The sequence below is a fragment of the Marmota flaviventris genome, chromosome 10 (assembly GCF_047511675.1).
Source record: "Marmota flaviventris isolate mMarFla1 chromosome 10, mMarFla1.hap1, whole genome shotgun sequence".
Taxonomy (NCBI): domain Eukaryota; kingdom Metazoa; phylum Chordata; class Mammalia; order Rodentia; family Sciuridae; genus Marmota; species Marmota flaviventris.
The window spans coordinates 81,234,214-81,249,660 of record NC_092507.1 but is presented as its reverse complement, the minus strand read 5'-3'; the positions used below and the strand labels follow the sequence as shown (position 1 = coordinate 81,249,660).

The 15,447-nt window shown below is 38.2% G+C and overlaps 1 protein-coding gene across 2 annotated transcripts; it reads right to left on the bottom strand.

Moving 5' to 3' along the window:
- Positions 1-9: 9 nt before the first annotated feature.
- Rwdd3 (RWD domain containing 3) lies at positions 10-14,265 on the bottom strand. Of its 2 annotated transcripts, XM_027935178.2 has the most exons (4): positions 14,161-14,265; positions 4,124-4,611; positions 2,214-2,329; positions 10-2,115 (listed from the first exon to the last, which is right to left on the bottom strand). In XM_027935178.2, the coding sequence occupies exons 1-4, from the start codon at positions 14,243-14,245 to the stop codon at positions 2,001-2,003; spliced, it is 804 nt and encodes a 267-aa protein (XP_027790979.1). In that variant the 5' UTR covers positions 14,246-14,265; the 3' UTR covers positions 10-2,000. The 2 variants fall into 2 exon arrangements, with proteins under 2 accessions (XP_027790979.1, XP_071474182.1); XM_071618081.1 differs by lacking the exons at positions 10-2,115; positions 2,214-2,329 and adding an exon at positions 3,943-3,965 and having other exon boundaries at positions 4,071-4,611.
- Positions 14,266-15,447: the final 1,182 nt, after the last annotated feature.

Here is a 15,447-nt window from a genome sequence, read left to right as displayed (position 1 = left end):
AATAACAGCCAATACTTTTTACATAATTTTAGCAGTCAGAAATAAAATTAAGTTAGAGAAAGTCATTACTAACACTTGACCTCTTCCAACTCTTTTTTTTTAACTTTATGTATTTTTTTCATGTGGTGCTAAAGATGCCTCACACGTGCCAGACAAGTGCTCTACCACTGAGCCACAACCCCACACATGATCCAACTCTTCCAGAGTTAGATTTGAAGATAAAAGTTTGAAGAAGTACCATAAAGCATGTGACAGGAAGTCACTGAAGCAAAGAAGAATCAAGGTAAAATAGAGGACTAGAAGTTCTACTGTTATAAAATTCAAATCCCATCTTCTACTATTGCTACTGTTACAGCCTTGTGGTAATAATCTTCAATGTTATTACATTATGATCTGCCTCCATTCATCTCAGTCATATGGTGAATAATCTCAATGCTGTTCTTTTCCTTATTTTAATTTTCACTAAAACTACAATAAATGAAATTAAGGGGTTAAGCCTATCTTCTCAGTTTTGCATACAAGTAGGGTAAATTTACCTGATATATATGTTTTTCTCATGGAACAATCTATATTTGCCAGTTCTCCAAGGGAAAAAAATTATAAACACCTGGAAATAAATAAACTGAAAACACCCTCTTATTAATAGAACTCTATAAAATGACTAATAATTAGGCATAATTTGATAACAAAGGTGTCTGAAAATAAGAAAATCAGATTGAACCATCAAGGTCACAGAACTGTACTGTCAAGAAATATCACTCAGCATGCCATAATGTTTTCTCACTTCTCTCCCCTACTAGTTATGATTTTATGATGACATCACTGTACTTCATAGGTTGTAGCAAGAAGGATTTGCTTGGCCTTTCTTCCATGACTCAGCTTCTTAATTTAGAAGCCCAGGTGGCTTCATGCACACAAATATCCTTTCTCAGATGCAATGCCCTCTTTCCTTTTCATTATATATTTTAATACAAGCTTTTATTTTGTGTCTTTCTCCTTAAATCAGAAAAAGTATTTTTATCATGACTTAAAAGATATCATTACAAAAAATAGTATCTCCATATAATTTCTTCTATCCAGCAAGCCATGTTCATTTTGTGTGAGCATATTTCCCCATGTAAAACCAGAAGTTTTATTTTCCAAATAAGAATTTTAAGTTAAATCAATTCTCTAGGACCATAGCTAGCAAATACCATGCTATTCTAGGACCCCAAAAGAAAGCAACTGTACATCAGCTGTACATCAGGTTCTAGAGAACTTTGGTTTGTAATTTTTTTTTTTTTTTTTTTTTTTTTGGTGCTGGGGATTGAACTCAGGGGCACTCAGCCACTGAGTCACATCCCCAGCCAAGTTTTACATTTTATTTAGAGACAGGGTTTCACTGAGTTGCTTACACCTCACCATTGCTGAGGGTGGCTTTGAACTCACAATTCTCCTGCCTTCAAATGCCAAACCACTGGGATTACAGGCGTGCACCACTGTACCCAGCTTTGGTTTGGATTTAAACAATAATTTATACAATTCCACACATAGAAAAAAAAATCAGTGTTGTATTTTCTTAACACTCAACTTAAAGCTTCAGATATAATAAGCTGAATGGAGGAAATCATGGTCAAATGTTAAGAATATAATCATGAAAATAAATCTCCTTTGTAAAAAATAATTTAATTACAAATTAGCCAGAAAATTGCATAGTTCCAAACAAACTTTCTATATAAAAACAAGGGCTTATTTACCACTACTTTTTTTTATTTATCTTTCAGTTTATGTTCCATCTACTGAACTGAGCCTTCCCTGGCAAAGATTAGAATATATAGGTTTTTTTATGTTTCATATTCCCTAAAACAGAACTGGCTTTTGTTTCTGAAATTACTACAATTTTGCTGTGAAGAGAAACTTTAAAATTGTTCTCTTACAACTATTTCAGTTAGCCACTCCCCAAATTTGATGCAAAAACAACAACAAAAAACACTTTACTTAAAAGATTCGTGTCGTTCATTTCATTTTACTAGTCCAAGTACAAATTCAGAGAAAATCTTCTTAAGTCCTGCGATTTCAAATTCCTTTTGTAACTCATCCAATGCTGAATACTCTTTGACTTCAAATGCCAGAAACCTGCATTATACAAGAGAAACTCATGAATATGCCTAGATTTGTCAGAGTATAATTATCGATTCAGTTGCTTTTCCATCTGCAATAGTACTAAATTATACCTTTTGTGTTCCGTCTGTACTTTTGTTTCAAACAGTACACTAATCATTTTCTCTTTGCATTTCTTTCCACTTGAGTCCACATCTACTTTGGAGGTTTTCTGAAGAATCAGGTACTCCTAAATGATAAATCAGTATGTTACATACATATCTTACTCTGAATCTCAAAATCCTAGCTTTAAAGGAGCCATAAACCTGCAGGTTTATTATCATGCTAAAAGAGTATGTTTTGAATCAAGCGGCAAGATAGCTACACGATGTTTTTACACACAGGGTAGAATAATGTTCTGTTGAATGCAGAAGTAAAGAGTAATGTAAACAAACTATTCAAATTTCAATCTAAACTGAACTGTCTACCAGCTCTGACTCTAGGCTGAGTATTTAAATTCTCTGTGCCTTAGTTAACCTCCTCCATAAAATAGGACTAATAACAGGATCTACCTCCTAGGGAAGCTGTGACAATTAAATCAGATAACACAAAGTGCTTATACCTGGCATATACTTAAGAGCACAAGTAACTGCTATTATTACTACTAATCCAGCATCCTAATGGAATATCAGACACACAGCACTTGCCATTCCAAATTGGTGGCATCTATAAACATACCTGCACATTCTCAATACTGGCAATAAAATTTTAACACAAAAATTCACATAGAATGACATTTTAGAGATAACTAAAAAAAATAGTAAAGTAACACTTCTCTGCATTAACAGAGTTCTAGTTGTATGAATAAATACTTGTTAATTAATGATTCAATCTGAGTAACATCTGTAAAATAGCTGCATTTATCCTAATATGTCTTAGCTGGCTTAAAGAATAATCAAAGCCTTTGGGGGAAATTTGAGCAAGGAACAGATTTGTATTCATTTCTGTCAATTTGTATTTCACCCAAAAGGATCAAAGTTTGTAAATATACTACAAATCACCTCAGAATATGATTTCCTGGTCAGGCCCCAATCCAGGATATATATTAAATTTAAATTATTGTTTTACTTAATATAATCCAGCAAAAATCTAGTTAACTAAATGCCAACGGACTTTTGTGATAACAGCCCATCTTGAAAAAAAGAAGTCATTATTCTGCAAGTCTTTAAGATTACAGGCTGTTCACGCTAAATCTGTTTTAAATAAATTCTACTATAATTACTCCTGATCATTGAAAGTATAAAACTATCTGAAAGTATAAAACTTACTAAGTGATTTGTAGCTCTTTTAAGATTTAAAATATAATAAGCAGTTTTCCTTGTCTGGTTCCTCATAAAACGGGTTAGAGGAGTTTAGAATAAGAACTTTAAAAATCTGAAGATGATGGTTTTGAAAGCAGCTGCTGAGACGAGTCAGGTGGAAAGCAGAAGTGAGGTGGGAGGTGACAGGCTGACAGTCCTAATGATTCTACTTCTACCAACACTAAATCTTGGTTATAAGGGACAAGCCTCTCTTTCCAGGTATTACAGATACAAAATTAAAGTGTCAGAATGTATTTTTAACTGCCAGCAAGTTACAGTCTGCAGAATACCCACAAAATTACACTTTGCTGTGCATAACTATAGGAGGAAATATTAATATGCACAAACTTTTAGTGCACATTTATAAAGTTGAGGCCCATGGCTAATTATAAAAACAAACATATGTGCCACAGGAATTTTTTATAACCTGTCATTTTCATTAAGTGGCATGATTTTTAAAATATAATCTTAACTTATTCTTTTGAGCTCTGCAAGTTTGTAGTTGCCATTAAGAGTTAGACACTCCTAAAAAAAAGGAAAATGAAGATCCATTAATGTTGTAATAGAGAAAGCACAAGCATCTTAATGATTAATCTACCCCATTGTTATAAAACGCACTTAAAGACACACCATTTGAAACAGAAAATAATCAGATTCATGTTTAACATTTAACTTTTTGGCACCTTGATGTTGTTTCTTTCTCCTTGTAGTAAAATCAGTATTATTTTACCCAAGAACATCAATCTTCCTGTCAGACTTAAATCTGAAGCCCACTTCTCCACGGTTTTGATATATTTAGTCCTTGCTCTCATGTGATCTAAATGTAAAAGAGTAATCCACAGTCCATCATCCACAGTTGTACTCATTGAAAAAGTACACTTTTCACTGCCATTTCCAGTTTCTGGTTGATTGAGGATATGTCTGAGATTCTGCTGAATCCAAAGAACCAGTTCATGAACCATAGGTTCCGACAAAAGCTTCTCTGCTTGCTCAAGTAGTTTCTCTTGTATAGTCACACACTGGGCTCTGGTCAGATGTTTTGAGTTAATGGAGATACCAGGCAGACACAAAGGGTAACTGACCGGTAAATGGAACACCAACTCTAAGGATATATCCGCATTCAAAAGTCCTTCAGCTTTTGTGTGAATTCTGAAAATGGTTCCATCTGTCTCTGGAAGGCATCCAAGAATAATCATTAGCTGTGCATAACTGAATTTGAATGGAATACTAACAAGTTAAATTTTTGCTTCAAATGTTGATTTATTTTTCATGGGAAAACACTGAGCTATTTTCTTAAGAGACACATAATACTAAGAAAGTCATGATTTCCTCCAACCACACACATACACTCATGTATTCATGCATACCAGCACTCTGAACTTACCTGGAACTTATACAATCACCCATGTTTAATAAGTTACCAAAAAAGTTTTTTTGTAGTCAGGCCTAATTTATAATTCTGAAAATCACTAATAAACTCATGAACTTTCAAAGAAACAGTACCAAGTATATATAAAATCAGTAATTTAATACAAAGTTATATACTAAATCCACTGAAGGTCATTTTGTGGTTGAGTCACCCTGGAATCCTGTATGGTGTCAGGGATATAGAGAAACCAGTGACTATGTGTGACACTGTAGCTGCCTGGAACCACTCTTTTCTTATTTCATATGTATTAGAAGCAGAATAACATGAAGGTAGCAAGATGAACTGAAATTGAGTGGGCATCAATTCAACCTCTTCTGGCTCCTGAAGAAGGGAGGGGGTAAGCACACATAGGATATGAGATAAAATATTCCGTTCTCTTTCAGATTTGCTCGGCTTCACCCCTCTGATATGTTCCACACCACTTCACCCCACTTTTCAAAAAGCTGATAAACGTCAGGCTGATTCATTTTGCAGGGGGCAGAAGCGCACAGATCAGAAGAGCAGAGAACAGAACAAGGTGCAAATGAATCTCTTTGAGGGGAACTTGCCTCTGTACCTACTTCTTTGTCCATATGCCCTTGTTTTATTCTTCTTCACAAGGGAAACAGTCAAATCTTTCTCATTTTCATACCTGGGTTGCTGCTTAACAGCCTCAACAACTGAAACCTGAATCTATCCCCATTTTAAAGAACCTAACAGAACATTAAAATTGCTTCCTAGCCATCTGATTCCATGTGTATAAAAGCTGTTGTTACAGACACTGATTCATATAGGACCAAGTACATCTGTTTCACAGAGTTTTTCTTTAATAGATGTCAGTACCAGCTGCAAAGAACGACTATTTTAGAACATCACCCAGAAACACAGGCAGTAACCATTATAAAGACCATATTCACAATTTAAATTTGTATGACATAAGTAAAATGAGTACTAAAGAAAAAATTTTCCTAAACCTAACAGGGTAAATTCCTCTAAAATCTATCATATTTCTCTAAACTCTTCTTTCTTTCATTGAGTTACTTACCTTTATATGCGTGTATGTGTGTGTGTATATACACTTTATTTAATAAAGTAGGCTCCCTACACATCAGTTAGATTAATACATTTTAGTATTGGAAATGGATGTTCTAAATAGACCTGCAAAAAAACATGACACTTAGGCTGAATAAACTCGAGGAACCATCTAGGGAGTCCACATTCTCTCTCAATAGGGAGATATAATTTCTGAAGATTTTCATTCATTCATCATTTAACAAAAATTCACTGAGCACCTATCAAGCTCCAGGCACCGTCCTGGTCTCCAAGGAAAAAATGATGGCCAAGACTCAGATCCTACCACAACCTAGTGCTTCAGAACATAAAAGAGTGTACCTATCCAAAGTGACCCTTCTGGACTCCTCTTCTACACCTAAAAAAGTCTCTACTTATAAAATACACATACACCTATAATTTATACACACATCATTGTGTGTGTGTGTGTGTGTGTGTGTGTGTGTGTGTGTGTGAATCAGGAGATAATTCTCCATTGTCTGTCATCTCCAAATGTCTTCTAAGCAAAAGGCATTGCTATCATTGCATAACAGCCTTGGAAACTAAAGAGTATTTCCCTCCTGATCAGAAGGCAGATTTGCTTAGTGACCAATACAACAAAGATTATGTAGTCTTTCAGGACAAAGGTTGGACAAAATTGTTAAAAATCCCTTTTAAGATTGGAGGATTTTTTAAAATTGATTTTTAACTGATAGATAAAAAATAATGAATTGTACATATTTATGGGGTAACATGTGATATTTGTGATTGGTGTACATATTGTGTATGTAATGTTTAAACCAGGGTAAACATCTATCTCCTCAAGAATGGAGACTTCCTAAGCAAAGATCCATGTGTGTACATGTTCACCTGAGCCCACCTCATATGACCCTGGACATGGGGACAAACCTCCATGCCACCTGCTGTGCAGTGAGCAATGCTAACTCCATGTGGGTCATTGCCTCCCTACCAGCTGAACCATGGCAGTGCGCTCCTGACCCAACTCTACAGATGTTGCTGCTTCTTACAAACTGTTTCACCACTACATAATGTATATTTTTTCCCCTCACCATCCCGCTCTCTCATTTTCACTTTTCTCCCTTCCACAAGAAACCTACTATCTCTAAGACACTGTTTCAATAATTGTCACTTCTTATGCTTGATGTTCCAATCATTGTCACTTCTTATGCTTGAATTTTCTAACCCTCCCTCTGTTTCCTTCCTCCTGCTTACAAAATAGTGATCTTTTCCTTGCTTCACACAAAAAAAGAAAAAATTCGATGCTACTAATTCCTTTAATCTACAGACCTTTCTCTATCCCTTCTTAGTCTTTGTAAAATATAATTCTCACCAATTGCATCCATTTTCCCACAAACCAGTCTTTCTATAACTACTTGCACTATGATTTCCAACATCACTTATCCCTGAAGCTCCATTCTTAAACATTACTGATGCCCTTCTAATTGCTACTGTGCATCAACTGGCCTGAGTTGCTCAAACCCTGTATATTCCTAAGGTCTGTCTTTAAGATTGGCCCATGGCTAGCCCTGAAGCCATGAATTCCCAGTCCTTGTAATATTCTGCCTGATCAGAATTCTTTGTATATACCTGAGGCCTTAGGCCACTTGGTCCCAGTTTGATTAAATGGATTATGCTACTAATGTGATTTATGGTAACTCTTCTTGCTCTAGAGGCTGGAGTGTGAGTAGCTGAAGTCAGTCACACAGGAGCTACATGCCTACATGATTGAGCCCAGTAAAAACTATGGACATCAGGGCTCAAGGGAGCTTTTCTGGTTGGCAACATTTGTCATGTATTTCACATTATTACTTTGACAATTTCACATATCTGTGTGATTCCACTGGAAGAGGACACCTGGAAGCTTGCTTCTGGTTTATCTTGGGCTTCATTCCACTCACCTTTTCTCTATGCTGGTTTTAGTCTGTATCTTTTTGCGTAATAAACTGCAACCCTGAGTGAAACAGTATTTCTGAGTTCTGCAGGTCCTTCTTGCAAATCATGAAATCTGAAGGTGATCTGGGGACCCTGACATAGATACACTTTATAGCCTTTATTGTACTCTACCCTTCTGCAGGATCTGAACCTCTGTATTGCTCTTCTAAAACTCTGTCTTCCCTTACCTCCCAGACACCTCTACTCATGTCTTCACTGCTTTGTCTTCTTTTCCTAAATTCCTAAATGCACAGACATTCTGTAAAGCATAATTCCACAAAATGGTCTTTTTCCAGCTATCCAGGCTTGGAATCTTAAATTCACCATTAGTTCTTTTGCCCTGTTCCTTGTTTCATACTTAACATTTAACTGCCAAACTCTCATCACAAGTTCTTCCTAATTTCTCTCTCTCCATTTACATTACCACCCTCCTACTTCAGGCCTTTCTCTGGTTTCTGCAACACTGGTCTTCTCAACTCCTGCCTCACCCTACACAAAATTACCAGTCTGTACCAGTCTGACAAACAAATTTCAAATTCCTCCACCCAACACCAAGGGCCAGCCTGCCACTCTAAATTCCTCTCCTTACTTCTTACTTCAACTACCCATTTTATGCAATAATTTGAACATAGTCTCTGGCTTCCCAATCTTTCAAAAAGACCCCTTACTTTGTGGTCTACTAGAATCTTGTCAACCTCCACAGCACCTAACACTCACCATATGAGGTCCATGGTACTTTGAATTTGTCATGGTATTTGACCCTGATCATTGTGGTTGAACCAACTTAACATTTTCACCACCACTAAAATATCTCAGTTTTCTGTTTTAAACAATTACTATGGAGAAAAGGTGGTAATGAGGATTTTTAAATTTTTATAGTTAGTTATATGCTTGGAATTATGTTAGTAGCTTATAATCATGAATCTCACAGGTATAAAATCCTTGGTATCTGTGACAGGCTACATAACAGACCCAAAGATGTGTGCATTCTATTCCCCAGAACATGTGAATGTGTTACCTTAAAAGTAAAATGGTCTTTGAAGATGTGATTAAATTAAAGATCCTGAAATGGAGAATTACCATGGATTATTCACTTATGACCCTAAATGATCACAAGTGTCCTTATAATGGAAAAGTGGAGGAATATTTTATCACAGAAGAAGGCAATGCATGCACAGAAGCATGATACTATGCAGCAGGATTTGAAGGTGGATGAAGGGGCCATAAGCCAAGGGACACAAAGAACACAGCTCTAAAACCTGGGAAAGGTAGGGAAACAGATTCCCCTGCAACAATTTGATTTCAGCCCAGTGGAAATGATCTTGAATTCGTGACCAATTAATTTAATTTTAATTAAAAATGTAAATATATAAACTATTTTTGGTTATTTGTTACAGCAGTCATAGAAAATTAACATAATATCTGTGGCCTTCAAGGCAAGCTTTTCCCTTTTCTGAGCAAAATACAAAAGCCCAGAGTATTCTCCAACCTCTGCCATATAAATAAACACCTGTCCCTGCACAGTGCATGAACTGACAGTCCCAGACAGCCCAGGGAAACAGGCTTGAAAGGATATTGAGCCAACCATGTAAATCCTTACCAGTTTTAATTTTTCTGTTATTTTCTGGTCCTAGTCAGCAAAGATAATGGCAATGGGGGGAAAACCCTGACTTCATACAAATTATGGAACTATTATTTATAATGCATATGTTCAGAAGAAAAACAATTTTAATTCCTGTAGGAGTTGGAAAATTTTAACATTCTTCCAAATTGGTCTTCTTGGTTAATCTCTCCCCCACATACACACAGTAGCTGCAAAGTTAAGCACACAACATGATGTTATCTCTGTTATCTCTATAAGAAAATGAAAATCCCAATAATACATTTCATTCTGCTTATATTTAATGTGGTAATAAAATTATATAATCTTTTAAAAACTCAATTTCTCCTAAAAAGCCTAGAATTATATATCTTACCCTTTCATTTCTCATCTGCCTTTGTTTATACAAGCAACTAAATGTGCTCCTTTTTCTCCTGAATTTTTCACATATCACATGCACTGTAGTCTTAATTTTTAAAAAGCGTTTCCTAATAAAAGAAAACAAGGTTGTCCCCTATTTGCTTTAAGATTATTAAAAGTTTAGGAATTGCTAAACACTCTTGGTTAACAGAAAACTAATTGTGCTCTACATCTAATGTTAATCTCTTCCCCTCCCTGGATCCCCAAAACTCATTATAACTCACAAATATTGTTCTCAATAAACATCTATACCCTAAAGAACTTATGCTTGCCCTACCAAACTAATTTTCACAAGTTCAAAGGTTATTTTCATCCATTCTCAAAACTCTACCCAAAGATATAGGTCTTGCCTTCTGGTTGAAGTTCATATAAATATTTGCTAGTTGTTTTTTATAAGTCACTCTGTCTTATAATAAATATATCAACTTTTTAACTAAAATACAAACTGAAATGTTTTAAACTTTAACCTTCCTTACAAATACATGAAAGAAATTATGCTCTAAACCAGAGAATTCCAAACTAGAGAAACAGAACTGAACCCTAATTCCACACTAAAGCTATTTTTAAGGTTTCTCTCTACTTCATAGGTGTATAACACACAGCAGAAACTCAATGAATACAGTCTAATCACAGAAGACACTTAAGAAAACGAGTTCTTCAGACTCACTTATAGCCCATTAAGAAATCATTTACATATCATATGTAGCTGATGTTTCCTATACTTGCTGTTGTTATATTATTGTTTGTTGTTGTTGTTTGCAATTTTTATATTACCTCAGAGTAAGACTTTGTGTAGAAAACCACTAAGAACTCTCCAGCACCTTCTCATTTCATGTGACAAGTTTTTCTTTCCTCTTACTACCAGGCAGCTAGTTACAAGTAGGCATACATAAATGACTGTCTTATGCTTCTGCTGGATTTCACATATGTTTAAAATATGATTACAAAAGACTAAAAAACTAAAAAGAAATGAAGGTAAAAGGGGCATCCCATTCTTTAGAAGTGAAGTTCAAGGCTGAATTGCTTTTACAGAGTGAGTTCAGTTCCGACAATCAGCAGGAAACAGCTGAGCAATTTTGAGAGGGGTCAGTAAGTGACAGTTATGATTCATTTTGCAAGACAGTTGAATCCAATTCGAACATTACCATTAACAAAATATAAAAATACACTCTGAAGCTATTGTGCAAATATTGGGTTTATGTACTTCCCATTTTACAACTTTATGATCTGTGAGATGGCTTTCAAAAATGCAACTCCTATATGTAATGAGCATTGACTATAGCAATATAATCTATGTGAACCCATCAGGAAAACGAAGATATATAACAATGCCACTTACCTATCTCAGGTGCCTGCGCACATGCATGCACACATACTCCCCTTCCTCACTGTTCTAAACATAGGTTGGATCCCATCCATGCCTTTTCTCTGAGTGCTTATTTGTGCCCTCTCTTTCTGAACAAGTGTTTCTTTGCTCCCCAAGAACAGTTTTCCTGACACAGCAGCCCCATCTCTACCAGGGATCATGAGGCCATGTGAAGGTTTATACACTGTGAAGCCTGGTGGTTATTTAACCAGTCTAAGCATAGTTCTCTTCTCTGCAAATAAGGCTAAGAGTGCTTCTCATCAAGTAAGATGCATTGAAACTATCAGAACGATAGTAGGTGGCCACATTAAACATGGTATCTGGGCTGTCTACACTGCACAGGGAGGGACAGAATCTCTCTGATTTGGCCTACTCATATCCCTCTCCCATAGCTAGGAGTGTGGCGTTGTTAGAACTCATGCCTCCTTACTATGGGCTTATGTAACCACTGTAGAGGCAAAAATGTAGATAGATCCTCTAAATTCTTAGCATAAATTAACCTAGCTAAACAGAATCCAATTATTCAGCCTCTTCAACCTTAAGCCTTAACAGCTGACCCCCTACAATGCTCTCCTGACCCCACTGACAACAGTTTATTTGTGGGAGGCCAGGAATTGATGGGATTCAGACTGTTACATCCTCCAACCCAAACTGACAAGTAGCACTGACAGCAGAGCCTGCTGCATGTTTACTGTAGTCTGTTAAAGAAGTACTTACCTTACCCTTACCTCCCAGTTATGAGCATCCAACATTCCTATTTCAACTACTGAATTGTTCCACCCTCCAATGAACCTTTCAAGCAACAAAATGTCCTAAGTTGTTACACTGAATTCTTTTATAATTCAATTACTTATTGATGCCAGAACACTGAATTAAATTAATTAGGAGGCATGGCTTCAAAGTCATGCTCAATTTAACAGCAGATAAAGGGTCCACAGTGTTCTCAGTACTAGGAAACTGTTTGCTTTCTTTAAGCACTTACTTTTGGGGGTTTTTCTCTGTCCTGCCAGCAGTGTTTAATGCTCAATGGATTCATACTGCAGACCACTACCACATATTTAAGGCATGATGGGACATCACAGGTTCATTTTTCAGATATTCCCACCTGAGCCATAATAAAGGAATTTGGAATAACTAATGATCTCTTCAAATAGCTGCCTCAGGCAGAAGTAATTATTAATAGAGGGAGATGAAGAATTAGAAATGCCACTCAATCAGAAGAGGGGTGACAAGACAACACTACAAGGGAATAAATCCATTCATATATGGATTTTAAAGAGTTGCTTCAAAAAGATATAAGACAGATTTAGGAACTAAAAAGAAGGCAGCTCTAATAGTTTCATAGTATCTGGAATATAACAATGCTCCATGAATGTGTTACAGATGGGCAGATGCAAGAAGGAATAAATAGAAGGGAGCAAACTTCCACCCTGTGGATGAATAACACATCCCAGAAAAATGTAAAAACCATCTTAACCCTAGATTTGTCATATACTTGAGAAACATATTTTACCTGCTTAAAGGTCAACCAATTTATGGTCAAGAAGTCAATTTCAATAATTGTTACACTATAACATTAGAAGGATAGACCCTATGCACCTAAAACGGTACATATTTTAAAGTTAAATAAAAATTGACAATTATCTGCATCACCATACTTTCATGGAAATGGCAGGGTTTTTTGTGGTCTTTTTTTGTTTGTTTGTTTTGTTCTGTTTTTCTTACTTAATAGAAGCTAAGTCAGAAATGGAGTGAGTTTTGCTATTATTTAAAAAAAAAAAAACAGTAGGGCTGGGACTGCAGCTCAGTGGCAGAGTGCTTGCCTAGCATGTGTGAGGCACTGGGTTGGATCCCCAGCACCACATAAACATAAACGAATAAAATAAAGGCATTCTGTCCATCTACAACTACAAAAAAATATATATTTTTTTTAAGAATTTTTTTAAAAAAAGATTTGCAGACTGTAAGCTCCTATGGGGCAGAATGGTGCCCTGTTGATGTCTGCAAGGAGCAGGGAAATAAATGTGGGCTGAATGATTAAGGCACTTCCCAAAGCCTGTAACTAGCAACCACTTTCAGCTGACAAGAAAAAGTATGCGAAAAGCAACCAATTCAGAAATATAAGAATAAGGTTACAGGGGCTGGGGTTGTGGCTCAGTGGTGGAGCGCTCGCCTGACATGTATGAGGCACTGGGTTCCATCCTCAGCACCACATAAATGTAAAATAAAGATACTGTGTCCACCTAAAACTAAAAAATAAGTATTAAAAAAAAAAAAAAAAAGGATAAGGTTAGGGCTTAGCACTGGGGAAATTCAAAAGTCATTCAACAAACATTTCTTGACTACCTACCATATGTTGGGTAACGTTCTAGCTGCTCTGAGGTTCAAGCTTACCAGACAGGGTCTCTGCTCTTGTTCAACTTATGACAACCAAATACCGACCTAGTGTTAAGCTGTGGTGAGTGCGGTATAATGCATAGGATTCATGAAGGAAATGGATTAAGGGAAACGAGGGAGCTGGATTTCGCGGAGTGGGGGGGGGGGCAAAACAGGCGTCTTTCTAAGAGGACAAGGACATGTGGACTGCCTGCCAGGAAGAGCGTGGGCAGCGCCCTCCAGGCTAGGCCCCAGCTGGAGGACGTCAGGAGGTCTGGATGCCCAGCGTGTGGGACACGACGCACGGGGGCGCCCGCAGCGGCGCGTCCCAAGGCTGCGCCACCCCATTCACGTTTTGGGGGGAGGTCGCCTCACACGCCAGCCTGCTCCCACACAACCGCAGTCGCCGGGTGCGTGTCACTCCATCCTTCCGATAACCCGGTTCCCAACTGAGGACCCGGGCGGGGTGCCCAGACCCCCGAGGGGGAAGGACAGGGCCGCGGCCCCAGTCTGAGGGCGCTCGTCCCTCGGGCGCAGGGGTAGTCACCTGAGCGGCTCAGCACCTCCCACTCATGGGGCCCGCAGTAAATCGCGGCCAGGGCCAGGAGCTCCTCCCGCACAGGATCTGCCATGTCCACGCGGCCTGCGAACTCGGTACCTCCCCTTCCGCCAACGCGGACTCGGTGGGGAGCAACGCGGCCGCGCGGCCACCTGGGGGCGCCCCGCCTCCGCAGCCGGCCGGGAAAGCTCCGCCCACAAGCCTCTGCCCCGGGACTCCCCAGGGCGGCTCGCCTCGGCTTTGGGGAGTTTTTCGGAGGCCAAGGTCCCACACCAGGGTTTCTGCCAGAGATGACTGCCCAGCCCACTTGATGCTTTCCTGGCCGACGAGCCCCAGGTCCTCTAGCTTTAGCCTCAGGCTCTGAACACACCATCCCTCTCTTTGAGCTGCTGAGATTGGGATGCACAGTGTCAAACATAACTTTGTAAAAAGAGAAAAGAAAACAAACTGGCAAGAAGAGGTTAGCCCTTTGCCCTAAGTGTCCGGCTCTTGAACCGTTTCAAAGATATAGTAGTGAACAAAACACATGAAATTCTACATTTTCCTGGAGCTGTTAGTGACCCAGGCAGTCTGGAAATCCCGGGAAAGGGCCAAGTTAGTGACAACCTCTAGGATGCCCAAATGACACTGGCAGTGAGACTCTGGACAAGGCCCAGTTTCTGGGACCTCTTTTGCTTAAAAGGTGCAGAAGGGGAGAACGGAACCTCCCCGCCTGGCACTTTATGGGGAACTATGCCCAAAGTTCTGGGAGCACAGTCGTAGTGTTTTCCTTTTGTCTTCTACCTTCAGAGAACAGTCCTGCTGAAAGGTCAGTGGGACTCCTTGGCCTTCAGAGGGATGATCCAAGCGTGTAAACACTAGCAAATGCTAGCTTTTCAGTGGTATTATTTTACAAGTAAAACAATATGGATCTTACCAATGCGACTCTTGGAGCTTAAAGATGAAATGGTCATCCTTGCATCCTGTATCTGAATTTTAAAATTCGAGCAATACCATTAGCATAGCTGAAATAACAGTACATTCTTTTTAAACTTTGATTTTAATGAACCAGGTTACAAGGCTCTTCTGTAGCAGTCCTGTCTCCGTGCATTTGTCTTATATTTTTGTGTTGTTGTTGTTGTTGTTTCAAGTAACAGTTTAAGATTTTGCAGCCCCTCAAAACAGCTGGACTTGCTCAAAGAGGGCCCACGACTTTTGTTTGTATCAGAAATAACATTTTATGAGATAAATGGGAACCTAGGTGACTGCATAGCGACTACTGCAGCTACTATTGAC

Coding starts and splice junctions, on each gene's coding strand:
- Rwdd3 (XM_027935178.2), bottom strand. CDS start 14,245: ATGGCAGATCCTGTGCGGGAGGAGCTCCTGGCCCTGGCCGCGATTTAC. Junction 4,612..14,160: donor GGAGGTGCTGAGCCGCTCAG/GTGACTACCCCT, acceptor GATGCCTTCCAG/AGACAGATGGAACCATTTTC. Junction 2,116..2,213: donor GTACAGACGGAACACAAAAG/GTATAATTTAGT, acceptor TGTATAATGCAG/GTTTCTGGCATTTGAAGTCA.